A 27,353-nucleotide genomic window follows, 5' to 3' on the forward strand; every position below is an offset into this window, starting at 1 on the left:
TTGATCACAAGCCAGTCAAGAAGAATGGAGAAAGACCAAAAGGAAGGGTAGGTTTTGATGATCCAAGAATATTTCCATGGTTCACACACACAAATAGTTGCTGAGGCAGTCTAATGCTGGCGTTTATTTGAAAAGCAGTCTGATTTGTTTTCTGGATTCAAGGTCTACATTTCTGCCTTGGCATCAAGTTACTGATTTACTTTGAGTGGTATATTAAAATGTCTAATTCATATCTTTTCATTATAGCTTAGGCTTTTTGTAATCAGATAACTTGTTTAGATGTATTCATCCACCTCTATTCTCTGATTACTTTCTTTTAAAAAAAAAAAAAAAGACTTATTTATTTGAAAGTCAGAGTTACACAGAGAGAAGGAGAGGCAGAGAGAAAGAGGTCTTCCATCCAATGGTTCACTCCCCAATTGGCCGCAACAGCTGGAGCTGCACCAATCTGAAGCCAGGAGCCAAGAGCTTCCTCCAAGTCTCCTACATGGGTGCAGGGGCCCAAGGACTTGGGCCATCTTCTACTGCTTTCCCAGGCCACAGCAGACAGCTGGGTGGGAAGTGGAGCAGCTGGGACTCGAACTAGCGCACATATGGGATGCCAGTACTGCAGGCAGCAGCCTTACCCACTACGCCACAGCGCCGGCCCCTTCTCTGGTTACTTTCTATTCACTTTTTACACTTTTGTGTGAGAGGAGACATTTTAATTTTTTAAGATTTGTTTTATTTATTTGAAATGCAAAGTGTTAGACAGATCTCCCATCTGCTGATTCACTCCCCAAATGTCCACAAGTGCTGGGCTGGGCCAGGCCAAACCCAGGAGCCACAAACTCCATCCAGGTCCCCAACATGGATGGCAGCATCCCAAACACTTGGATCATTCCCCCACTGCTTTCCCAGGCGCATTAGTTTGGAGCTAGATCAGAAACAGTGCAGCCAGGACTCGAGCTGGCCCCAGAGAGGAAGTTTTTGTGAACATTTCTGATATTCACCCTTCTTAGTGCCTGATCAAGTAGAAGGTGGCTGAGATTCAGCCCACTCATGTAGAAGTGAACCATTGCCTGTTGTATTCCTTCGCCCACAACTGATAAGTCATCTGTATTACAAAGAACCCGCGTGTTAGTGGACATTTCACACATGTGAAAGTTTGTATATCTACTGGAACAGGAACAACCCGTTGCCACTCATGGAGTGATGGTAAAATGAAGGTGGGCTCCTCATTGGAATTGAGTCTCCTGTGCCCACACATCACCCTACAGCTTGCATTCTAACAAAACCATGCATTGTATGGGCACATAGCAACAGCAAGAGAAGATTTCACAGGCAGAAACAGCATTCTTGCATAAACATTTAAAACTTCCATTTCTTAAAAAACACCACCGAATCACAATGTGTTCCGTTGCAGAAGCAGAAAATGTGATTCAGTCTAGCACCAAGGGTAACAGGAGTTGGAGTCACCCAACAGGGAGCCCTGTCGGCCTTCTCCTGGGTCCGCTTCCTCCTCAGTCTGGCTCCCCCTGGTGGCTTCTAGCAGTTTCAGCAGTCATGTTTTCTCCGTATTGAGGGAATCTCTCCTAGACATCCTTGGGTGTTGTCTCAGAAAAGTGAGGTATTTATGTTTTTGTGTTTTCAGAATCCTGCCAAAACCCATCCTGCAGCAGGTGCTGACAGCAAGATGGGTCACCCGCGCGGGAGACCAGATTGAGTTCTGGGGTCTGCGTTTCAGCCTGGCTCAGCCCAGCTGTTGCAGGCATTTTGGAGGCAAACCAGCAAATGAGAGATCTCTGTTTCTCTCTCACTGCATTTCAGATAAATGAAAAACAAATAAAATTTTTTAAAAATTTCTCACGTTTTATTGGTCTGAACCAATCACCATGAACAGGAAATGATAAAATGCTAAGAAATTTTTGTGACTGTAATAAAAGGTTAGCTTATTTTCATGATAACTAGCTTAAAATCATTATGTAAAATTATGAACAAGCGATAGACAAAACAGGGAATGAGGAGACAATTCACAAAAGAAAAAATTCAAATAACTAGTGATTTTTTTAAAGTTGCATAACACTAATAATGCAGTTTAATCATAGCAACAGTACATATTCTGTCAATCAGCTGGTTCTTCTTCACTATTTGCATGTTAATTCTCTTTATTCACATGGTAGATTTTAGAAACAGTACTTCAATATACGGCAGTTGAAAATATGAATGGATCACAGCACTTCTATTTTTAGAGCTTTTTCATAAATCACTTGTATGCTTAAGTTATTATACTAAAATGTTGCAATTGCAAAAAAACAAATCAAAAATACCAAAAATATCTCACAACAAGGAACAAGGGTCTGGTTGACTAAGTTATATGTGGATCTAGCTCAGTCCTGCAAGACGACTCAGAATTACATTATAGGAGACCACTTGATCCCATGGGAAAATGTTGACCCTACTGTGGTTTGTCCCCTGTGGTTCATGTGCTGGAGGCTTTGTCCCCTGTGTGGTGGTCTTAGGTGGTGGAACCTCTAACAGGTGGGGCTATTACAAGGTAGTTAGGCCATAAGGGGCATTAATGCTGGTCTCATGGTCCAGTCCCTGCCCATTCTTTGGCTTCCTGTCTTGCCTGCTGTATGATCTCTCTATATATCTCTATTTCTCCCCCCTCCACACACACACACACACACAATACTGTCCACCCTTAGCTCCACCAGATGCTAAACAGACAGGGCTACCCAGTCTCAGACTTTGAGCCTGCAAAGCTGTGAATTTCTGTAGTACCCAGTTTCAGGCATTTTCTTATAGTGACAAAATATAGACCAATACAGCATTATAAAGCATTTTATGATTACTATGTGAGTATGAACTCATATATGATTATGATTACTATGTGAGTATGTGAGTTTGAATTCAGTTTTGTATAAAGCGTGTAGGCAAACAGAAAAATAAATATTTGGGGGCTGGTATTATGACACAGCAGGTTGAACTGCTGCCCACAGCATCAGCATCCCATATCGGAATGCTAGTTCCAGCCCTGGCTGCTCTGCTTCCAATCTAGCTCCATGCTAATGCACCTGGGAAGGCAGCAGAAGATGGTCCAGGTGCTTGGGCCCTTGCACCCATGTGGGAGAGCCCTCACTCCTGGATTTAGCCTGGCCCAGCCACTGAGGCCATTTGGGGAATGAGCAGTAGATGAAAGATATAGATCTCTCTGTATCTCTACCTTTCAAAAACCTTTTAAAACCTTTAAAAATAAATAAATGCATTTCAATGCATAGCATATTTTAAGGAACAACTTATTTAGGGCAGTATTCCATAAACTGCATCAAAAGATTATTGACAAACCAGAAAAAAATAATTAAAACACCAGTGACAGAAGGATGATTCTCTTCCATTTATAAAGAGCTTGTACGCATCAGTGGAAAAGCCAAAAGAAGTGGGTAGGAGATATAAATATGCAGTTTACCAAAAGACTTACAAGTGATGGATGAAATGTGTTTACTTTTTAAAAAGTGGTGAAAAAGTATTGATATTTCTGTTGACATCCATCAAAATATGTTCCAACTTGATTGTTACACAACTAAGAAGCTTCAGTTTTCAAATACTGTGTTATAAGACTTTTTTGGGGGGGAAGAAATGGATGAGAGAGGTTTTCCAGATTGACTGTACAAGGTTATGTGTTTGGTAGGGTTTTCAGTATTCTAGTTATGGCTGTGTGTGCAAATACAAAACCTCAGCATCACCAAGCATCACCAGCATGTCACTGTTAGATTTCTATAGAGCAGTGAGTTCTTTCTTCCTTTCTCTTTTTTTTTCCTTTCCATTTATTTATTTATTTATTTATTTATTTATTTATTGTTACATATGCAAAAGGCAAAGTGACAGGGAAAGAAGGAGATCTTCCATCCACTGTTTCACTCCCTAAATGCCCACAACTGCCATAGGTTGGCCAGGCTGAAGCCAAGGCCAGGAACTCTATCTGCTTCCCCATATGGGTGGCAGAGATCCAAGTACCCAAGCCATCACCAGATGCCTGGCAGTATGTGCACTAACAGGAAGCTGGATTAGAAACGGAGTAGCCAAACTGGAACTCAGATATAGGAAGCAGGCATCCCAAGTGGCAGTGCAACCTGCTCCACCACAACACCTGCCCCATCATGTCCTTCTTTCTTTATCTTTATTTTTTAAAAAATATTTATTTATTTTTGAAAGTCAGAGTTACAAAGAGAGAAAAAGAGAGAGAAAGGTCTTCCATCTGCTAGTTAACTCCCCAAATGGCTGCAACAGCCAGAGCTAGGCCCATCAGGAGCCAGGAGCTTCCTCCAGGTCTCCCATGTGGGTACAGGGGCCCAAGGACTTGGGTCATCTTCTGCTGCTTTCCCAGGCCATAGCAGAGAGCTAGATCAAAGTGGAGCAGCTGGGACTCAAACCAGCGCCCATATGGGATGTTGGCATTACAGGCAGTGGCTTTACCTGCTACGCCACAGCGCTGGCCCTATTTCTTGCTTTATTATCTTGTTATTCCAGCATAAGCTACTTATTACTCTGATCACTTCTCTTACCTACTATTACAATCAACCATGCACCCAAACAGTGCAGGTTTATTCCCTAAGAAATATCTTTTTTTTTCCTTTTCATAACTTAGATAACCGATAATGGCCCTCATAGTTTCTTTGTTTTGTTTTGACTTGTATCATGTAAACTGGCACCCTTGAAAGTGTATCTGACCTTAGTAAATGTACCTTTTCTTATCCCACCATTCCCTCTTATATCAATTTCAAAGAAAGGAAAATGGAGATGGGAAGCCTACTTGATGTTTGCCCTGAGTAACCAAGGGGCCTCTTCTAGATGTTTGCCTTCCCCCAGGATCCTGAAATCCTTTCAGGAGGCATCTTGCCTGTGTGTCACTCTGACAGTGAGCACTGGCAACCGATGGATGATGGGGTGCCGGGCTACGTAGAGGAGCCAGCACAGTTGTCCATCTCCTGCAGCCAGAGCCAGGCTTCCAGCAAGAGCTGGGAATGCAAAGTGCATTTCTCTGTGGAAGCATAGGCTTCATGGGGCTGCAAAATGATTGTTTTCCAAAACCACGTGTTTGCCCACAAACCTATTGATGTATGCCTTAAAGAAGCTTAGGACAAGATACTCCCTGCTCTTTGTGGTGAATTATTAGTAAAACAGCACAGTACAAATACATGTTGTAGATAAATGCTTTTATAATACTGCTCTTAATGGATGTCAAGTGTCTGGCACAGGGCATGGCACGTAAAACTGAAGTGATGTTTTCTTCCCCTTCTCTGAGGGGTAATAATGGTCTCCAGTGGCCAGCATTGTGGCCCAGGAGGTGAAAGCCTTTGCTTGTGGTGCCAGCATCCCATGTGAGAGAGCTGGTTCGAGTCCCAGCTGCTCTACTTCCCATCCAGCTCCCTGCCAATGCACCTGGGAAGGCAGCAGATGGCCTAAGTTCTTGGGCCCTGGCCACTCATGTGGGAGACCTGAGATGAGATCCTGGTTCCCGACTTCAATCTGGTCCAGCCAGTTACAGAGAGAAGGAGGGAGACGTAGAGCTCTTCCATCCACTGGTTCACCCCCCCAAAATGGCTGCAATGGCCAGGGCTGACTCAGGTTGAAGCTAGTAACCAAGAGCTTCATGCAGGTCTTCCATGTGGATGCAGGGGCCCAAAGACCTGAGCCACCCTTCGCGGCTTTCCCAGGCACATTAGCAAGAGCGAGATCGGAAGTGGAGCACCCAGGACTCAACCCGGTGCCTGTATGGGTTGCTGGCATTTCAGGCGGCAGATCAGCCCGTTACACCACAACGCCAATCCCTGCTATATGCTCTTAGACATCGTCTGCTATGCCAGTCTCCATTAATAGGTGGAGAACCTGGGGCCTGTGAGTTTATTTGCCCAGGTCCCAGCGGGGGTGGGAGATGCTGGCCTCTGCCTGCAGGGTAGGGCTCTTCGTCACACCCCTACAGAGGCAGGCAAGGAGCTGTCCATCTCCGTGGTGCTGGACTTCCCTGAGACAGCCCCGCTGTCTGAGGCTAAGGAATTCCAGCTACTTTACTTGGCCTTTGCACTGTTGTGGTGCTGGATAGCACCTTACCTCTTAAGGGATTGGTCCTAGTTATTCCTGTCTCAGAGGCATCCTTACCTTGTCCTGGGATACTGTAGTGTCTGCTCTGTCCTTCGTGTTCCCCATAGAAACCACACATACAGCAGGCCTGTGGCAGGTGCTTGCAGGAGGAACCAACACTGAATTCTAGATCCATCCCTAATTGTGACAGTAATATCCTCCACATCAAGAAAAAGTGAAAAGGGAAAATCTCCAAATGCCAGTGGGTTTTTTTTTTTTTGCAAATACACAACAATATTTCCAAATTAATAATGTTAACACAAACCTAAGTGATACATGGACATCCGTTTGCCCCCAAAGCAACTAAGAATTAATGAGTGTTTAATGTGCCACTGGTCCTCCTACAAAGAGTTCAAAAAGTTGTCAATTTTTAAGTGCTACCAAGATTTTCCCAAAGCTTTTCACATCATTTTTTAAAACTATCCTTTTTTGACAAGTGCTAAATAGAGTTAACTCAGTATTGTTAACTCTAATTTCATGGCATTGCCAAAATATTAAATCATATTTTCTTCCATCACAGATGTCTCCCCAAACTGTGATTTCAGTGCTATTAGAAATGTGACTTGCCAAGTGCTGTGGCTCACTTGGCTAATCCTCCGCCTGCGGCGCCGGCACCCCGGGTTCTAGTCCCAGTTGGGGCGCCGGATTCTGTCTTGGTTGCTCCTCTTCCAGTCCAGCTCTTTGCTGTGGCCTGGGAAGGCAGTGGAGGATGGCCTAAGTGCCTGGGCCCTGCACCTGCGTGGGAGACCAGGAGGAAGCACCTGGCTTCTGGCTTCGGATTGGCGCAGCGCCAGCCATAGTGGCCATTTGGGGGGTGAACCAACAGAAAAGGAAGACCTTTCTCTCTGTCTCTCACTGTCTAACTCTGCCTGTCAAAAAAAAAAAAAAAAAGAAATATGACTTGTGATTTCCAGCAATGGTTCCCCCAGAAGTTAATGAAGAAAGTCTTAAATAATAAAGAAATGTATTATCTTTGCAACTATGATTTAAGCCCCAAAATTTTCATTATGTGGTGACAAACCATGGTCTACCTTTTGGTACACACATCGGCTACAGAAGAGAGACTTGTTTAATCTCAGTGGCCATGTCTCTGCTCTTATGGTCAGAATTCCACGAAACTGTTCCTATCAACACAGCTGAAATTAGACCGATGCAATTAGAAAGAGGTCATACCCGATTCAAATAATTGGGAATTATCTATCTATATATGAAGAATACAACAGTTTGGATTAGGTTTGGAACCAAGCCTTGTGTTAATCCTTGTAACAAGTCCAAGGCTGTCATTCAGAGAGAAGACTGATACAGTCGTCGTTGCTTCTATGTATACCTCAAGCTACTTTAAGTGTGATACCTCCGGGAGATCACAAGATCTATTCTTGGAGCTGGACCAAGCTGAGATGCAGTTTATTGTTTACCAAATGACCCAGAACCTCATATGCACCTCAGCTTCCTCCTGTATAGAGTGCTCAGAACATCTACCTGTTGGAGCACCAGGAGAATTAAATGAGATGGCATGCATAAATCCACTGTTGACGTGCGCACGTGGCCGGCCTTCCCTTCTCCCTCCTCAGCAGATGCTGCACTCACTTGGTTCTGTATGTTTCTCTCTGCAGGACCAGGACTAGAGTAGGCACGTGAGGTGCTCCATTCTGATGTAAAACTTAAGGAGGTGCCAAAAACATCATCAAGACAAAATACTTTCATGCAAAAATTTTTTAAAAATAAAAATGCAAAAATAAATTCATGATGAACAAAAGATCAAACTTTTAAATAAAGACAAAATCTGTACAATGGGCTTTTGTCATTTTTGCCTCAAGCTTGAATATAGCCCAGTGTCTTTTTTTTTTTTTTACATAGAGTATTTTTTTTTAATTTTCAATTATCTTTATATACAGAAGATCAATTTAGCATATGTTAAGTAAAGATTACCACATTTTGCTCCCACACAGAAACATAAAGTGTAAAATACTATTTGAGTACTAGTTATAGCATTAATTAAACACCTAAGAGTAATTGTGTATTAATTACAGAGCTCAACCAATAGTTTTAAGTAGAATATAAAATGCATCTTTTGCATTGTTGTGGCTTCCCCCCGACCTCCCTCCCTCCCGTGGCCCTCCCCTCACCCACTTCCTCTCCCCTCCCCCCCTTCATCACGTTTCATATGTAACTCCAGAGTAAGTTAATATGTGAATTAGCTTTGCATCCTTAGCCACCTGTTTCTAATCTGTTTAATTAGGCTTGGCTAATTTACATACTCATAAATTTGCCATAATTTTTAATTTATGAGATATACTTGCCAGTATTGAAAAAACCCAAGTACAATAAAGTCTTTAGAACAATAGTCCATTTTTTAAGTACAATCATCACTCTTGCTTATATAAAATTGCTAAAAATATTTTGTAGTTGCTCTTCTCTATCCCTTAGTGATATGTTTTAAGTTATTTTTACTTTGAAATAATTACAGAATTACAGAAAAGTTGCAAGATTAGTATCAAGAAGTCCCATACCTGGGCCGGCGCCGTGGCTCAATAGGCTAATCCTCCACCTTGCGGCGCCGGCACACCGGGTTCTAGTCCCGGTCGGGGCGCTGGATTCTGTCCTGGTTGCTCCTCTTCCAGGCCAGCTCTCTGCTATGGCCAGGGAGTGCAGTGGAGGATGGCCCAGGTGCTTGGGCCCTGCACCCCATGGGAGACCAGGAAAAGCACCTGGCTCCTGGCTCCTGCCATCGGATCAGTGCGGTGCGCCGGCTGCAGCGGCGGCCATTGGAGGGTGAACCAACGGCAAAAGGAAGACCTTTCTCTCTCTGTCTCTCTCTCACTGTCCACTCTGCCTGTAAAAAAAAAAAAAAAAAAAAAAAAAAAAGTCCCATACCTGCCTGCAGGTGCTCCAAATGTTAAGCTTTCATTTCAGTTTTCATGCTTGTCCTTTGGTTTTCTTGTTCTCCCTCACACTCTGTGTGTGTCTTTCTGTGTCTGCTCACAGAGGAGAGATGTTTGGAGTACAGAAATATTTATACAAATTGGCCTTTTAATTATTTGAAAGTAATTTGCAGACTTAATTCCCCTTTACTCCTAAATATTTCATGTGTCCTAAAAACAAAACATTCTTTGCCAGAGCTCCCACGATCAGGAATTACCAGAATCAGGAATTAAGAATGTTAGAATATTCTTTAACAGTACTCAGTTCAGGAAAGCGTGTCTTTCCTGACAAATGTGTGTGTCTTAGCTTTTAAAAAAAAAAAAAGACAAGTACATTGTCCCATTTCTCTTTCTACTTTGACCTTTTAAAAACTATAAATTTTGGTTTTTAATATTTTTATTAACCTGTAATACACATTTTTATGAGGCAAGGTGCAATATCACAACTCATGAATACACCGTAAACTGATCAGCTCAGGCAGTTAGCATTCCCACTGCCTCTTGTTTGTGTTTAGACCTTCCCGGCCCCTCTCTTCCAGTTCTTCCATGGCGCACCGTGCACTGCTGCGAGCTGGGGCCCCCTCACTGCCGCGTCCCCATCTCACTGCCTCGCTGGGACCGCCTCACTCCATCTCACTGCCTCGAGGTGCCTGTTGACAGCCTCCCTGGAGCTCCACGCCCTCCCCCTACCCTGCAGCCGCTATTTAGGTTTAGACCGGCCTTTTCCACCTTGCACACATGAACGAGCGTGTGCAGTGTCTGTCTGTCTGTGTCTGGCTTATTTCCTTTAACGTAATGACCTGCATTTCCATTCATTTTGCTACAGCTGTCAGGATTTTTTTTTTTTTTTTGGTGGCTGAATAATGTGTGGAGGACCACATAGATACAGCTGTCAGTCACATTTTCTTTATCCACTCATCCATCAGTGGACACTTGGCTGTTGTGAATACTGCAATGAACACAGATGTGAAAATATCCCTTTGATAGGCTGAGTTTGTTTCCTTTGGATATACACCTAGAAGTAGGAGAGTTGGGTCATGTGGTGGGAGCATTTTTAGATTTTTGTTAGGACCATCCTTAATGGTCTCCATAATGGATATACTAATTTGCATTCCAGTCAGCAGTGTGTAAGGGCTCCCTTTTCCCCATATTCTCACCAGCATTTTTCATCTTTTTTATAATAACCATTGTATCTGGAGTAAGGGGAAACCTCACTGTGATTCCGATTTCTGTTTCTTCGAAGGCTAGTGATATTGAGCATCTTTTTCACGTGTGTGTTGGTCATTTGTATTTCTTTTGAAAAATGTCTGTTCAAATCCTTTGCCCATTTCTTAGCTGTATTGTTTGGGTTTTTGTCATTGAGTTGTTTAGTTCCTTATATATCCCTGAATATTGATCCTTTGTCGGATGCAGAGTTTGCAAAGACTTTCCCCCGTTCTGTTGGGTGACTCTTCACGCTGTTGATTGTTTCCTTTCTGCGCAGGAGCTTCTGAGTTTGATATAATTCTCTTTGTCTAGTTTTGCTTGTGTTGCTTCTGCTTTTGGAGTGCTACCCAAAACATTGTCAGCTACACCGATGCCTTGAAGGGTTTCCTCTATGTTCTCTTCTAGTAGTTTCATAGTTTCAGACCTTACATTAAATTTAACTCTTTGATCCACTTTCCACTTTGACTTTTAATTAGTTTAGAATTCTGTATACAACTAGAGTAGCTTTCCATAGTATATAGTTATTATTTATTGTGTGAGTAATTCTGTTATTTTGCTTTAATTTAGTGTTTTCCAAAAACCTGATACTTTGGAAATTATAGAGGAAGAGAGACCTTTTCTCTGCCATCCTACAGGCAGTGCCTGAGGCCTGCAAATTTGACTGACAAAAGGCAGATTAACAGGAGGAAAGACAACAGTTTTTACTGCTATTAAGATTGTATTTGTACAGAAGCTTCAAAGAAAAGAAGTGAAAAACATACAATAGCCATATGCATTAAATAATTGCCAGGCTAGTGGATCTGGACAAGATCATGTATAAAATGTACATAATTCTAAGTGAAGATTCCTAAGTCAGCCACCTTGGCTCAGTCTTTCAGACCCAGGCAAGGCTGCTGGAGCCGTCCGTTCTGAATTAGTTTCCACAGACACACACACATCACCAGCATAGCCTGTAGTGAGCAGACTCACATGAGCTGCGTCTGTGTATGTGTCTTTAGTTTGATGATTTCATATTTTTTATTGACTAACAATTTGCTTATCTCATGGCTCCTTAGCTTTCCCCTAGGTCATCGCATCAGTAAGGTATCTGTAAAGCCAGGTAATTCTCTGTCAGGAACTGTGCTGCCAGCCCGCCTGGTCTCTCTGCTGCATCTGTTCTTCTTGGGGCATTGTATCCTGCTGTTCTGGTGAAACATGGGAACCAGCATTTTCAAAACAGTACACCGGGTCTTTATTCATCTTGTTCCTCATAACGACACTTGAGCAGAGGAGAATACCTCGGGGAAATTTTTCTGTCTTTCCATCTTGCTCTAAAATAACTCTTCGAAGAGGCTGAGTCTTCATTAATCCATCATGAAATTTCCCAGAGCAGACACAGCTGTCATGTTCTAAATCTGATGAGGTACGTGGCTATTTTAAAGGTAAAGTTGGTGAGTTTTTTTCAGTTTTCTCAGAGTTCAACCTGGTACCTAAATAAATGCTCCCCTAACATAGCCACAGCCACTCATTATCAGCCATGAATTAAATAACTGGGGAGGGAACTTAGAGAAGAAACGGAAGACAGACACTCCCACGAACTCTCCCTAGGCAAGGAGGGCCTAGGGAACCGGGACACTGCACTCATGAAGGATGCTGGCTGTGGAAGCTGAGGGGACCCATCTCCGAGCACAGAGAGCCGTGAGAAGGACAGAGAGCCCAACACCAGAGCCCAGAATAGAGCAAACGTTAAGAGATGTGGAGAATCAAGGAGAGAAGGCAGGGAAGGCCGAGACCACAGTGGGGGCGTGGTGACCTGCTTCTCCATGGGCACCCCCGGCGCCTGTGAATCTCCAGCACGCTCTGGCACTTTGCTGACCCAGCTGTGGCCGTGGAAGGCCTGACCCCTGAGGAGCTCTGCACCAGAGGAAGAGATGGCGCCTTAAAGCACCCAGTTACACCCAACCACTCACAGCACCTGGGAATGGGCAACAAGGGGATGCAATTCGATGGGCAGAAGCGCAGTGGACGCGACAGACAGGGTGCAGCGACATGGCTTTAGGAGCGCGTGAACAGTGGTCGCTCCCCGAGGCAGATGGAAATGGAGCCAAAGCCTCGAGACCTGTGGGAATGAGGCAGGCCCGCAAGAGCCGTGGGAAGGACCAGGCACCTCTGTAGGTGGGCAGAGGCTGAGGCTGGAGAAGGCAGTCGGGTCAAGATCTGTACCAAGGAGACTCCCAGACGACCTCCCTGCCCCGCAGCTCACGACTGCCACAGACGCATTCCTGCTACAGACACTGACCCAGGAAGTGCTGCCGTGGGGAGGAGACGGCCGGGCGCCATACTGAACCAAGGATCTTCCGTGACAGTATAGACACCAAGGAGTAAGCCCTCCCGCTCTCCACCCGTCTTCTCGCTGCAGACTCTGACGGTTGTAACGTTCTGGGACCCCTCACAGGTGGCCCACCCTCACCTCCTCACCCACCACGCAGCCTGCCCCCAAGAAAGCATGGACACAGAGCTTGTCACTGCCCAGTGCGAGTGGATGGCTGGGGACCTCCAGGCGTTTGAAGAAGGCCCCTGGCACAAAAGCCTGAGACCAAGACAAGTGGAAGAAGAGGCGTGGAACAGGCACCACGCAGTTGGCAGTGACAAAAACAAAGCCAGAAGTCGTATTCTCAGAGAGCAAGGGAGATGCTGCCCTTGTGGGACAAGCACAACGTGCTTTCAGAAGGAGTCTTCCGAGAACAAGGGTGAACTCCTGAAGATGGAACACGTGAGAGCCAAGATGAAAGGTTCCGTATCAGGCTTGGAGGGTGAAGCTGAAAACGTGCCTTCGTTTCACAGACAGTGCCAAGTGGCTGCGATGGCCTCAGCGCTGTTCCGGGCAGTGGAGCGGCATCAGTGGGGGGAGAGATGGACCTCTCTAACCTAGCGGAGCTTAGTCCCTGGAGGAAGGAGCTAAGGACACAATAAGTGAGAAGGTGTTAGTGCTGGGGGGAGGAGCGAGGCTGGAGCCTGAGGAGGATCTGGAGGCTGGACTAGCTGGAGGGCAGCGAGGGGCCATGTGAACAGTAGGGAGGGCCAGGACTGCTGCCACTGGAGCAGGCACAGAGGCAAGCATGTTTGCCAGGTGGCCTCTGGGGGAAGACCCTTCCAGGCAGAGGGAACAAGTAGCACAAAGGCCCTGAGACAGAGGCGCCCGGCCTGTGCAGGATAGAGCAGAGGGTGGGAGCAGGCAGTGAGGTTGCGAAGGAAGCAGCAGCAGATCCCCTGGGGCTAGCGATGGCTTTTACTCGCTGGGAAGTGGAGAACCAGGCACTGCAGAGTCAGTCTGACGGGGTCTGGCCCCGGTTCCAGCAGGCTTGCTCTGGCTTCCGTGTGAGCATGGCCTCTCAGTAGCAAGGGGTGTGCAAGGCTTCTCCAGCTTCTCTGCCTGGACCTCAGCTGTGCCCTCCAGCGCTGTGTGCGCCTGCCCTTCTGTCTGGTGGCTGCTCGCCCTCTTGTGCCCTGCACTTCCCTACACCTTGGGGCCCGGGATGCACCCCTCCCTCAGCTCCGCCCCCTCTCAGGTTCCTATCCTATAGCACACACACCACCTGGCTGTTTCCATGTAACTTTTTTTAAAAGGTTATTTTTTATTTATTTGAAAGGCACAGTTAGAGAATCTTCCATCTGCTGGTACACTCCCCATGGCCGTAACAGCCCAGGGCTCCCAGGCCAGAGCCAGGAGCCAGAAGCTTCTTCTGGGTCTCCCGCATGGGTACAAAGGCCCAATCACTTGGGCCATCCTCCGCTGCCTTCCAAGGCATATTAAGAGAGCACTGGATTGGAAGTGGAGCAGCTGGGACTTGAACCAGCACTAGCTGCACCCGCTGCGCCACAGCACCAGCCATTCATTTACAGTGTTAATATTATCTCACCTTGGGCCCCTTTTGGCTCCCGTGTTGTTGGTTGAACCCCTTAGGTGTATGCAAAAGAGTTCTAAGCGTTTGTTTGTTTTTTGAACATAACATTGCATTTTGCTTTCTAAAATACTGTCCTCACACAGTCATCTCCTGAGGTAAGCTTTGTGTGGCTTTTGAAAAACCCAGCCATTGAAGCTGTTTTAACCAAAGCAGGGGGTGGGGCGGGTGTAGACAATTGATGAGACAGTTAAGGCACTGCATGTCCCAGCTCCAGTCCCTATCCTAGCTTCCTGCTAATGCACACCCTGGAATGCTCAAGGAGTTGGGTCCCCGCCATTTATGGAAAGGCCTGGTGTGAGTCTCAGCCCCTGGTTCAGCCTGGCCCAGCCCTGGCTGTTGTGAGCATTTGGGAAGTGAACCAGCAAATAGGAGTTCTATCTGTCTGCCTCTCTGTCTCTGTCTGTTTCCCTTCCTCAAAAAAAAAGGGGGTGGGGGAATGGGGAAGTGAAGGATTGAAAATTCTTCCTTATACCTTAAATTCCAGCCTGCAGACCCTGGGTGGGAAAATCAACAACAACCCTCCCCCAACAAGTACACATGACTTTATGAAAGTATAACCTACTAAAACCAGCTATGCTTAGATGATTAGGAAAAATACATAAATCCTTCTTCCCAAAGAATCCTTTTCCTCTTTAGTTTTTCAGTGATACTCTATGATGTTAAAAACTAAATAAGTAAAGCTCAAGGGACTTCTGATGAATCAATGATACAGTTGCAGGCTCACAAAAATACCCCCCAACTCCCTGCCAAACTGCATGAGATTAACAAATATCAAATGTAAAAACCTCAAAGAACATGCCATCCATCCTGAAACCAAAAAGAAAATCAAAATAAAAATAAAACCAAGATTCCAACTTCCTACTATACACTTTGAGAAAGGTCACTCAGGAAAAGGAGAGTGGACCAAATTGGAGACTAAGATGTGGAGCAGTACCGCAGGGCATCTGAGAATCAGCCTGAAATGTTCCGGAAGGAAGGCCTGGAATACCCCCACACACACACCCCGGGGATCCTTGCTTCCCCAGGGAGAAGAGTCAGCGAGGTTTCCCATCTTTCCTGCCTCTGATTTATCCATCAGTGGGCAGGGAATGGGGAAAGCACCTACTGGCAGCCATCATTATAGCCGAACCAAGAGAAGGTTCCCCTGGACATGGGAGTAGAACCCACAGCACACCCTGTTTTTGTTCTCAGAACTAAGGAACAGCCTCAATGGCAGCTCCCTCTCCACTCCTCCAGGGCAGCTGGAAGACTAGATAAAGCCTCTAATCCATGGCCATCCAATCTGCATTAAAAGTGAATAAAACAGGGACCAGTGCTATGGCAGAGGTTAAAGCCACCACCTGCAGCGCTGGTTTGAGTCCTGGCTGCTCCACTTCCAATCCAGCTCTCTGCTATGGACTGGGAAAGCAGTGGAGGATGGCCAAGTCCTTGGCCCCTGCACCCTCATGGGAGACCCGGAGGAAGCTCCTGGCTCCTGGCTTCAGATCAGCCCAGCTCCAGCTATTGTGGCCATCTGGGGAGTGAACCAGTGGATGGAAGACCTCTTTCTCTCTGCCTCTGCCTCTGCCTCTCTGTAACTCTGCCTTTCAAACAAATAAATAAATCTTTTTAAAAAAGAAGGAGGAGAGGGAGAAGAAGAAAATAGCACAGCCTACTAAAGATGAAGACTAGGCTTCCAAAGAGTCATAACAATTCCTGCCTACGGCACTCTGACCACACACCAAGCATCTTTCTGTTCTATGTGTATCAACTCCACTAATACAACAGTACTATAAGGCAATCTCCACTGTCCTCCTCATTTTGCAAATAGGAAAACCAAGGCATGGAGAGGTTACAAAGCTCACCCAAGTCTACCCTGCCCTCAAGGAGGGGACCAGGGTTTGAACTCAGGCCTCTGTGTCCAGAGCCTGTTCCCAGCTGCTCTGTTCCTGTACTCCTCTGCAGAGGCAGGCAACAATGTAGGCAACTACTTGTACTCTCCAGGACATGAAAGAGGACAGAATGTACTAGCTGTGCACCTGTTCTTGGAAGCTACAAGAGGGAAGAACAACCAGAAATCATGGATCCAACATAGGAGAGTAGAGTAGCTCAAGAAGCCCCAGGATAGGAACTCTGCGGCAGATCTCAAGGCACAAGGAAATAAGCAATATCAAAGAAAAAGGTTCAGCCAATGCACTGGCCACTTGGAGAAAAGTATTGCTGATCATTTGATGGCGCTGTAAGAGCAACTGGCAAAAAACAGCAGTAGGTACAAGGAAACTGAAGCAGATTTTTTTAAACAAGATGGTTATTAACAGGTAAAAACAAATCTACATGATAAAGCAAAGGAAAAATAAGTAAACCCCTTAGCAAAGTGATGAGCCAAATTTATATGATATATAATATAATACACATGTGTATATATGTATTATGTCAGTTATTCACTATGCATATGATGTGGTTATTGTATGGAATGTAAACACTATTGACTTACAAGTTTTGATGTAACCACTGCTGGGACGATAGACAAAAATGATGGTGTGAGAGCCAAATCTCCACCTTCTATAATTTGGACAGTATCCCAAAGAATCAACCAAAAATCACATTCTGTGTATCATTTATGAAAGTGACAGTCAGTAACAGAAGATGCAGCTAGAATACTTTGCATGGAATCAGATGTGAGCAGGGTGGTTGGTTTGGGTGGGCAAGGGAATAGGCTATTTTCTGTTATAAGCGTTTTTATACTCTTATTTTTTTCAAATACACAAAATCAAAGTGAACTAACAACACAGATGAAATGTGAACAGTTGCCCCAAAGTTGCATTAAAAAGCATGTATAAGATTGTTTTTTTTAAAAATTACTTAAGAACCTAACCAAAAACATTTTTAAAAGAAGCTCTACAAAACATTTATTGAAAATTAAAGATTGATTTTCTATATAGATGTGGTTCCATGGAATCTTAATTCTTCCCTTCCCCTTAAAAAGAGAGAGAGAGAGAGGCAGCCACAAACAGTACGAAACTTTAAAACTGTGTGTTGTCAAAGGAATTGAACCACATACTTACTTCCCCCCTCTAATTGTATTCTTTTGGGTTTTCAAGATACTAAAGAAGGGACCTTTATTTTAGCACTTGGGTGGAGGCGTCACAAAGCCATCTGAGGGATGGATCCGCCGCAAGGAAGAGAGCCATGCCCACTAAAAACGGTCGCTGTGCTCAGGCACGGGAGATGAGGTCGTTTTCGTTGCCTAGTGGTCTTTAAATCTTCTGGATAGAGGCAAGCTGCAGACCCCATCACAGATGGCATATGTGCCAGGCTTCCCTTATGTGTTGCCTGCAGCCAGATCCGTGTTGACTGCGCAGCAGGCTGGAAGGAAGCACAGAGCAGGCACGTGGTGCACACGCAGGAGCCTGCATGAAGATGAACCTCCAACAACTGCGCAAAGAGGCTCGAGCCTTTGCAAGGGCAGTCGATGAGCGCAGATGGAGATCTAAGAAATGAAAGAGACCTGAGAGAGTCTGGAGGAGCCACACTGAGGACTGGGGTTGGGAGGCTGAGAATCTGGGCCCTAAAAGTCCAGGGACAAGGAAGGGGAATGATGCAGGAGTTTAGGTAGCAGCATCGGCATCCACTGGAGTGTGACCGGGACTGTGCACACACCTCCCCAGGGACGCAAGCAGTGTGCGCAGCAGGGTCTCTGCTGGAGGGAATCCTGGGAGAAAGCCAGTTCGGGGGGGAGGGGCGGTGACAGGTGGAAGGTGACATCAATTCCATCTTGCCAGAGAGGTCGAGAAAAGTGGACACCTGGACCAAAGAGCCCGAAGAAGTGTTAGTGTCTTGTCAAGCTTAGATGAAGCCAACGGGGAGATGTTAATATGTTGTCTGATTGGTTTCTGGACCCTGAAAACGGGTAGCAAAGATCCGTGTGATCTTGGCGATCCCTCTTAGGCTTTCCCCAGGAATGCGTCTCAGTTCTTGGGAGTTGATGCCCTGCCTGGGGAAGGGGCTGCACAGCGCGACTCCATGTGACCTTTCTCTAGGGGCTGGTGTGTGTGTCCCGTGTCACGGCAGGCTCCACAGGAGAACTGCCTGTGTCTGTGGCATTTGATCCTGGCTCCTCTTGCTTTCCTTCACCATTCCTAAAAAGTTTATCCAAAGATGTTTGCAGTTTGGCTTTCTTCTTTTCCTGACAGTGAAAGCTAACCCAGGACTCTACTTCAAACAGTGCACGCTTGTGGGTAGTGCAAGGAGCAGGTGGACAGTGGGAACCCAGTGATCGCTGTGCCTCCTCGCACCATCTGTTGGTGGCAGGTAGAGCTGCCAGGCCCTGCTGAGTGCGTCCGAGAGGCTTCCCTCACGTCAGTCATCCACCACAGAGCCAACCAGTCAACATTTTCTTTCTCTCTGCTGCACAGGTGTGGCGGGGCACCCTGGCCCGCATGCGGTACAGGAGGACCAAGGCAGCTCTGACGATACTCAGGTACTACCGGCGCTACAAAGTCAAGTCCTATATCCACGAGGTGGCCAGCCGTTTCCACGGTGTCCGGACGATGAGAGACTATGGGAAGCACGTGAAGTGGCCCACCCCTCCCAAAGTGCTTCGCCGGTTCGAGGAGTACCTACAGGCGATTTTCAACAGGTAAGCGCTCCTTGGCACAGGCCATACAAGGCCACAATCCCGAGGCCTGGATGGTGGCTCAGTCACTTGCCGTTATGACCTTTGCCGTTGCCTTCTGCCTTCGCTTTTGTGGCTTTTGCTTCCAAAGGGCCTCTGCTCAGCTCACAGAATGTGAACGGTCCATTTATCTCTCTTGCAAGTAGGTGACAGCCATGTGCCACCTTTTGGAAATGAGCCAATAGTTCCACTCTCTGTTATTAGCAAACAATGGCTGTGGCTTTAAATCCCCTCACTTGGCTCGCAGGAGAAAGCTCCTCAGTGTGACAGCTCTGGGTCCTGCTGAGCCTCACCTCCACACGGGCGGGCCTGCTTGGTGCTGGGACCCAGGCAGAGAAGTCGTTTTTAACATTGCCCATGTGACCTTGAGGAGGGAAACAAGCTGGCTGTTAAATAAGTGAACACCCATGTAAAATGTGGGCCTGTCCAGCCGATCTTCATTTCTTTATAACGTGCCCTGCATCTGAGTCTGCCCTTTCAGAAGGCCTTTCCCGTGCCTTTTGGACTTACTTGGTGCCAGCACGCGCCAGACATGCAGCCATCCCTGGGTGTGCACGAGAGATAAGTGCCAGGACCACCAAGGATACCAGACGCCACCAGTGCTCGAGGCCCTTCCATAAAATGACATCATATTGTGTATAACTTATGCATGTTTTCCCACACCCTTTAAATCACCTCTGGGTACTTACAACACCTAGTTATGTACAGGCTGTGTAAATAGTTCCTATACTGCATTGTTCAGGGAATAATGACGAGGCAAAAAATTTTGTATGTACTTGGTACTGACACAGCCGCCGTAGGCCAAGTGCATTTTTTATCAGAAGTTGATTGAATCTGCAGATGTGAAACCTGTGGACCTGGAATGATGACCGTATTCCATGCTGTCTCACATATAGCCATCTGGTCATGTACACTAAGCTGGTAGTTCTCAGACATAGCGATTTGATATGGTAAAAGAACACTGACACACAGAATGTAGGAGAAGTAATTTGTAAATCTATGCTAAATCAGATTTTATCTTCTTTAGATTGTGCTGGAAGATGTCCAGTGATAAAGAAACATGCATGAAAGAAATTCTCCTTAATATGTATCTCACATGCATTTTTCTCAAAATGATCAGGAGCCAGCGCTATGGCACAGTAGGTTAATCCTCTGCCTGTGGCGCCGGCATCCCATATGGGCGCTGGTTGGAGTCCTGGCTGCTCCACTTCCCATCAAGCTCCCTGCTATGGCCTGGGAAAGCAATAGAAGATGACCCAAATCCTTGGGCCCCTGCACCCTCATGGGAGACCTGGAAGAAGCTCCTGGCTTCAGATTGGCTTAGCTCCGGCCATTGTGGCCATTTGGGGAGTGAACTAGTGGATGGAAGACCTCTGTCTCTGTCTCTCCCTCTCTGTCTATAACTCTACCTCTCAAATAAATAAATAAATAAAATATTTAAAATAAATAAATAAAATAAATGATCTCTCATAAAAAGAAAAAAATTCAACCAAAATTACTGAAAGCGAAAGTACCTCAATTCTCAGATGGATTACTATGAGTATTAGTTTTCAATCTTAACAGACTTTTTAAAGTTTATTTATTTTCATTGTATTAGAGAGCCAAAGAGTGATCTTCTATCTGCTGGTTCACTCGCCAAACGCCCATGACAGTCAGGGCTGGGCCAAGAACCTGGAACTCCATCTGCATGCATCTCCCTTGTGGGTGTCAAGGGCCCAAGTATCTGAGCCATCCCTTGCTACCAACAAGGGTGCACATTAGCAGGAAGATGGATCAGAAGTAGGGGGAGCCCAGACTTGAGCCCACTCCACATGGGGAGCAGGCCTCCCAAGAGGCGTCTCACCCACTGCACCAACGCCTGTCCCCTTGGCAGGCTTTTTAATGCAGAGAGAAAATTTTGACGCAAATGGTGTCATTTGTAATCTGCATTGTGACATAACGTACCTTATGCAGGAGCTGAGATTGAAAGCAGAGCCACTCCAACCCAGGCTCTCCAGTATGGCACACCGGTGTCCCGAGAGGCGTCTTCACCACGGTAGCAGGTGCCCACTCCCCAGGGTCGTGTTGTTATGGCTACAAGAGATCACCATTGCTACAGTTACGTTGCACTCTGGCCAGTTCAGTCATCCTTTTTAGATTTTGAGGTTTTTATTTGTGGCCTAGAACTGACTGATTTGTGTAAAATTCAGTGTAATGTTTCAGTGAATGCTTACTGAATGCCTTCTGTGCTGAGGCACTGACCAGAGATACGGTGCCTAAGAGACAGAGGGGAAAGGATGCCCAGCCTTCCCAGGGGTTCCTGTCTGGGAGCAGTGAACACAGCCACTGTCATCGTGGGTGCACACAGACATACCACACACTGCAGAACACACCCTGTAGGCTGTGCAAACCTGGTCAGAGGCCAGGCAGCTTTTTCTATAACGAGCCAGCAGGAACTGTTGTGGGCTCTGCAGGCTACTGGTAGTCTGGCACATTTTCTTCTTTTTGTTAAACATGTAAAATTGGAGGCCGGCATTGTGGCATAGCAGTCTAAGCCTCCACCTGCAGTGCCAGCATCCCCTATGAGCGCCAGTTCAAGTCCCGGCTGTGCCTCTTCCAATCCAGCTCCCTGCTAATACACTTGGAAAGCAGTGGAAGATGGCCTACGTCCTTGGGCCCCTGTGCCCATGTGGGAGACCCGGAAGAAGCTCCTGGCTTCTGACTTCAGATAAGCCCAGCACCAGCCACTGTGGCCATTTGGGGAGTGAGCCAGCAGAAAGAAAACCTTTCTGTCTTCCTCTCTCTCTCTGTGACTCCACCTTTCAAATAAATAAAATAAAATCTTAAAAAACATGTAAAATTATAAAACAAAACAACAGAAAACTCTTCTTAGCTCACAGGCAGAACAGCAACAGCCCAGGGGTTAGCTGTGGCACAGACTGTGATGTGCCAAACCTGATCTTGAATTTTTTAAGCTGTGAAATTATGAGCAAAAGCGCATTGAGGGAGTCCATGGCTGCTGGGCTGGTTTTGGTTTTTTCTTTCCGTCTTTCCAGTCTCAGTGTGCAACAGTGTCATCATGTTGGTCACTCCCAGTCCTTGCACTCATTCTTTTTCACTGTGCCTCCGTCATGCCCAGCTGCTCGTACTTACAGGCGACAGTTTGCTGGATCAGGATAAAAGCCACATGGCTCTCACCAGGGTTGTGTAGGTCAGGTCTCTGAGGCCTGGCAAGGTGCCGAGCTGTGGGCCTCTGGAGCCTATCGGGTACAGACCTTATCCTGGGCCACCATGAGAAGTGAAAAGGGACAGGGTGACCAGGCCCAGAGGCTGGGAATTGATCAGCAGACAGAGCAAGGACTCTATGCTTCAGTAATGACATTCGCAACTCAAGGGCTAATTGGGGCAGGTGCTTAGCAAGCCGCTTAGTGTCTCAGGGCCTGCCTATCACCACTGCCCTTGGCTTTGCTCCAAGCCTGTCACTCTTGCAGCCTCTTATGGAATGAGCTTGGGACAGTGTGTCTCGCTGGAGAGTTGCTGGCTGTAAAAAGCAGAGGAAAGGATTTCACTGTTGTGTTGGGCTCTTACTTTGTCATGGTGGTCGTTTGGGCAGCCTGCCGTCTCGGACCCTCTGCAGCAGCAGATGTCCCACCCGACCATGGTCAGCCCTTCCACGTGCGTGCAGCTGGCACAACTCCCACCCTGAAATCCGCCACCTCCTGCCCTTGCTACCAGCCCCCGCTGCGACAGGCTCGGGATCCCTGGGATTTTGTCGAGAATCCCACTCTTGCCTCAGGGTCTCTCTCCTTCTGCAGAATGGATTGAGCCACCTGGAGCTGCTTCTCCATCTGCCCAGTCTACCTGCTTCCTGTCTCCCAGAAAGTCTTCACATCTCCCACTTTATTATCATTTCCATTTCCTGATAGAGTTGCCGATTTTGCCCTCTTTTTATACTTTCCTGATTATGTCAGTGGGGATTTTCAGTTGCTGCCATTCCGGTGTTCCCTGGGCGCATCCGAGCACCACTGGCCTGGAGAATTCACTTGGCCGAAGGAGGTTCGCGGTCTGCTTCCGGGCTCTGCTTCAAGCTCCATGGTAGAACAGAGGACATTGGTGTCAGCAGGGCTCAGGTGCTGCTGAGAGCATTAAGGAACTGTTATTTTTGCTTTATACTTTGAGTTGCTCAGGCACAAAAAAATCTTGGAGTCATCTTCAGATCTTCTCTCGCCCTCACAACTCATCTGTCAACTGATCCTAATGGCTCTCCCTTTAGAACAAATCCAGATGTGATGCTTATCTCCGGCTCCACAGCCTCCTCCCTGATTCAAGCCACCTTCCTCTAGGTGTGCGTTATGGCAGTGGCCTCTGCTTGCAGCCTGCAGCAGTCACAGGAAGCCTTCCGAAGCTGAGTCGGTCTGCATCCTCTGTTCAGAACCTTCCTGGGGTGTCTCACTCAGAGTCCTGGAAGCAGCCTCCTGGCCTCGCGGATTCCTGCCCCAGCTCTGCCTCTGTGCTTGCCCCCTTCCTTATGCCGCTGAAGCACACAGGCCTCCTGGCTGCTGCTCTAACGCTCCTGACAAACTCATGTCTCAGAGCCATGGCACCTGCTGGGTTCTCTTTCCTAGATGCTCCTGCTCTATCTCTGCGAGACTGGCGCCCTCACTGCCTGTGAGTCCTTGCTCGAGGCTCCTTCTCAGCAGTGCCTCTCCAAGCCACAGCCGCTACTTCCCTCTGCGGCACTCCCTGTCCCTCTTGTCCCGTCTTCCTCATGCGCCTGTCCCCCCCCATCCCCACAGTACATCTGCTCATTGGGTATTTTGTTGTCACCCCTCCATACAACATAAGCACCTAACAGAAAAGAGCTTTGCCTGTCTTGCTTACTGCTCTGCCTCTACTGCCCAGAACAGCGCCTGGTGTTTAGTAAGTGCCTAGAAGATATTAGCTGGGGGCGGGCACTGTGGCACAGCAGGTTGAGCCACCTCCTGCAACACCAGCATTCCATATGACTGCAGGTTCAAGTCCCAGATGCTCCACTTTCCATCCAGCTCCCTGTTAATGCACCTGGGAAAGCAGCAGCAGATGGCCCAACTGTGTGAGTCTCCCATGTGGAAGACTCAGTTGGAGTTCCAGGCACCTGGCTTCAGCCTGGCCCAGCCCCAGCCATTGCAACTATCTGGGGAGTGAACCAGCAGATGGAAGATCGATCTCTTTCTCTGTCTCTCCCTCTCTCTCTATCACTCTGCTTTTCAAATAAATAACTATATCTTTAAGAAAGAAAATATTGGTTGAATGAATGAGAGATGAATCTAAATTTTCTGTGCTCTAGATATAAACATTATTAAAGTCCAAAGTAAGTTTTACAAAATATCTATTTTAGCAATTTCTGTGTATATTTTTATAATTTTGGAGGGATTTAGCTTTTTCTTAGTGCAGCTTTGGCTTTATTTTGCTTGATGGCAGTAGCTTCAGTTATTGTTGAGAATGAACGGGATTACATCCCTAAAGTTTAACACATTTTGTTTACATATTTGTAGGTGGAGAGCATCCCTGATTATCAAGAGCCTACCCACTTCAGATCTGCCACAGGTCCGGGCCAAGGTTGCAGCCATGGAGATGCTGAAGGGCCACAGAGCTGACCTTGGCCTCCAGAGGGCCTGGGAGGGCAACTATCTGGCTTCCGTGAGTCCAAGAGAACAACATGGAATCTGCTCCTGCTCCCTTTCACAAGACAAGAATTTATCTCCAAGAACTCATAAAAGAAAGAAAACACCTTCAGAACTAAATAGTTCCTGGGAAAGATACTAAATTAGAAGGTGTTATTGCTTCTAAGTGCACAGTATTTGATATCTTCCCTACTTTGCAAAGGGCCATCTTTGCTGTGCCAAGGTGTACGAGGTACACTCTGTAACCTGGTCTGCCGCCATTGAAAACTCCCCTTCCAGAATTCCACAGCAGGTTTTCAATTGCCGTCTTTATATTCATTATTCCTGAAGCCACATTTCATCGCCCCTCCCACTCCCTACTCTTAAAGCATCATGGGCTGATATTATACCAGCCCTCTCGTAGCTCACCATTGGGGTGGGGGTGGGGGGTGGAAAGCAGATGTCTGAAACCATGAAAAGATAGTTGTAAAGCAAACTGCAAGTGCCTGTTCACCTAAAGTGCTCGGAAGGGAGGCAGACATTGACCTGGTCAAGATGTCCACGTCCCATGTCGCAGTGCCTGGGTTCTATACTCGGCTCTACTCCTGACTCCAGCTTCCTTGTGGATGCAGACCCTGGGAGGCAGCAGCAATGGCTCAAGTGATTGGGTTTTTGCCTTCCACATGGGAGACCTGGACTGAGTTCCTGGCTCCCTGCCTCAACCCAGTCTGGCCCCAGCCTTTAGAGACATTTGTAGACTGAATCAGTAAATGGGATTGCATGCTTGCTCACTATCTGTCCATCCAACCATCTGCCTGTCTGTCTATCTAAAATCAATATTTAGAAAATAAGTAGAGGCTGACACTGTAGTGTAGAAGGTTTAAGCCACTGCCTACAGTGCCAGCATCCCATATGGGTGCCTGTTGGAGTCCCAGCTGCTCCACTTCTGATCCAGCTCCCTGCTAATGCTCCTGGGAAAGCAGCAGCAGATGGCCCAGGTGCTTGTGCTCTTGCACCTGCATGGGAGACCTAGACAAACTCCTGACTCCTGGCTTCTGCCTGGTTGTTGCAGCTATTTGGGGAGTGAACCAACAGATGGAAGATATCTCTCTTTCTCCCTCTCTCTCACACCCTCCCTTCTATCTATATATCTCTGCCTTTCAAATTAATCTTTGGGGAAAAAATGAGTAAAAATAAACTGCTAAGCATAATCATTCTCTGTCTTTTCCTTCTGCTTCCAGAAGCCAGATACACCTCAGACATCAGGCACATTTGTCCCTGTTGCTAATGAGCTGAAGCGGAAGGACAAATACATGAACGTGCTCTTCTCCTGTCATGTCCGTAAGGTAAGGCAAGCTCGTGACAGACCATCTGGGAGAACCCCAGCTCGCAGCACGCCCACTTGGGCAGGCCCACCGTGAGCCAGCTGTAGATCCCCAGCCAGCTGCTCCCTCAGAGAGCTCTGCCTGTCCGTCCCAGACCTCATTGCAATGACTGCTGCAAAGCCTTCCGAAGGCAAAGGAATCTGTATGGAAACCATTTCTGTCAAACCAGCATGGACATCCCCTGGAGGCCAGGGACCTGTATTTTGCTCTGTGTGTGTCTTCCCTGGTGCCTGCACACGGGCTTGGTATGGGATGGTCACTGAGTGCATTCTGTATGTCTGTTATCGCTATTTAAAAAAAATAGGACTGAGGTGGGGAAGAATGTAGTTTGGCAAAGAGGAGTAGCCCACATGGTTGTTTGGAAGGTGGGACCTTTACACACGTGCTGTACATGCAACCTGTCCACAGATGATAGCTAGCAGTGGGCAGTGGAAGGCAAGTGACACATTGGCTTTTAAAAACCTTTTAAAAAGCTTGTTTCAAAGAATAGCAAAGAAATTGAAAAAAATTATAAAGGAGCATTTTGTGGGGCTAGGTGTTTAGCACTGCAGTTGAAATGCTACTTGGGGTGCCCACGTGCCCTCTCAGAGTGCCGGGCTCACGTCCCAGCATTCTTCCTGATTCCAGCCTCCTCCTCATGTGCACCCCAGGAGGCAGCAGTGATGCCACCCATGTGGGAGACCCAGAGTGAGGGCCCGACTCCTCTGGTCAGTCCCAGCCTGCTTCCTGCCATTGAGGGCATTCAGGGAGATCTGTGTCTGGTGTGTACACGTGCGCTTGCTCACTTGCTCACTCATGAATTTTTTACAAAAGAGCATTTTTTGTAAAATTATCCCAATTTTAAAATATTACAGAAATGGTGAGCTTAAGAAAAATATTGCCTAGATTGATGCAACAAGAGACATGGACATACCTAGAGGAAGAATTAAGAAAATTGTCAGAATCGCCTCCTAACAAAGGTCTAAGTTTAGGTCCTTTTACAGGTTCATCACTTCAGATCTTTAAAACAATATGTAATTTCTTTTTTTTTTCTTCAGTATTACTCAGATCAAAATAATGAAATCAGTTTTTCATCTGTATTAATGGCATTTAATGTGAATATTTAAACATTGATAATAACCAGTATTTACAAAGATATAAGAAAACACTGTTGGGAGCATAAGATACAGTCCTTTGGAGAATTCATCAGGATTAAAATGCCCATGCTACTTAATCTGGGAATTCCACAGCTTAGCATTTATCCAAAAAAGATATTTGCACAGATATCCAAAGGTATATATGTACACAATTAAACACACATATATTTGTACATTGCAAATGTACATGCACAGTTGACCCCATATATATTTGTATATTGTAACACCAAAAAAAACTCAGAAGAAGATGTCAGCATACATCGGTGGATGGTTGGTAACCCATCCACTGAATTGTGTGTGTGCCCACAAGAATACCATGTGGCTGTGAAAAGTGAATGGGAAAAGGACAGTAGGTGAGGAAAG

At 46.5% G+C, this 27,353-nt stretch overlaps 1 protein-coding gene across 1 annotated transcript in view; it reads left to right on the top strand.

Annotated features, from left to right (window-relative positions):
• MYO1D (myosin ID) overlaps nucleotides 1-27,353 on the top strand; it is a 340,304-nt gene that overhangs the window by 183,208 nt on the left and 129,743 nt on the right. Inside the window, exons 17-19 of the mRNA XM_051824625.2 lie at nucleotides 18,589-18,812; nucleotides 24,362-24,506; nucleotides 25,711-25,815. Of these exons, the coding sequence (XP_051680585.1) occupies nucleotides 18,589-18,812; nucleotides 24,362-24,506; nucleotides 25,711-25,815 (474 nt within the window). The remainder of the gene's footprint in view (nucleotides 1-18,588; nucleotides 18,813-24,361; nucleotides 24,507-25,710; nucleotides 25,816-27,353) is intronic.

This window comes from Oryctolagus cuniculus, chromosome 17 (genome assembly GCF_964237555.1).
Source record: "Oryctolagus cuniculus chromosome 17, mOryCun1.1, whole genome shotgun sequence".
Lineage (NCBI taxonomy): Eukaryota > Metazoa > Chordata > Mammalia > Lagomorpha > Leporidae > Oryctolagus > Oryctolagus cuniculus.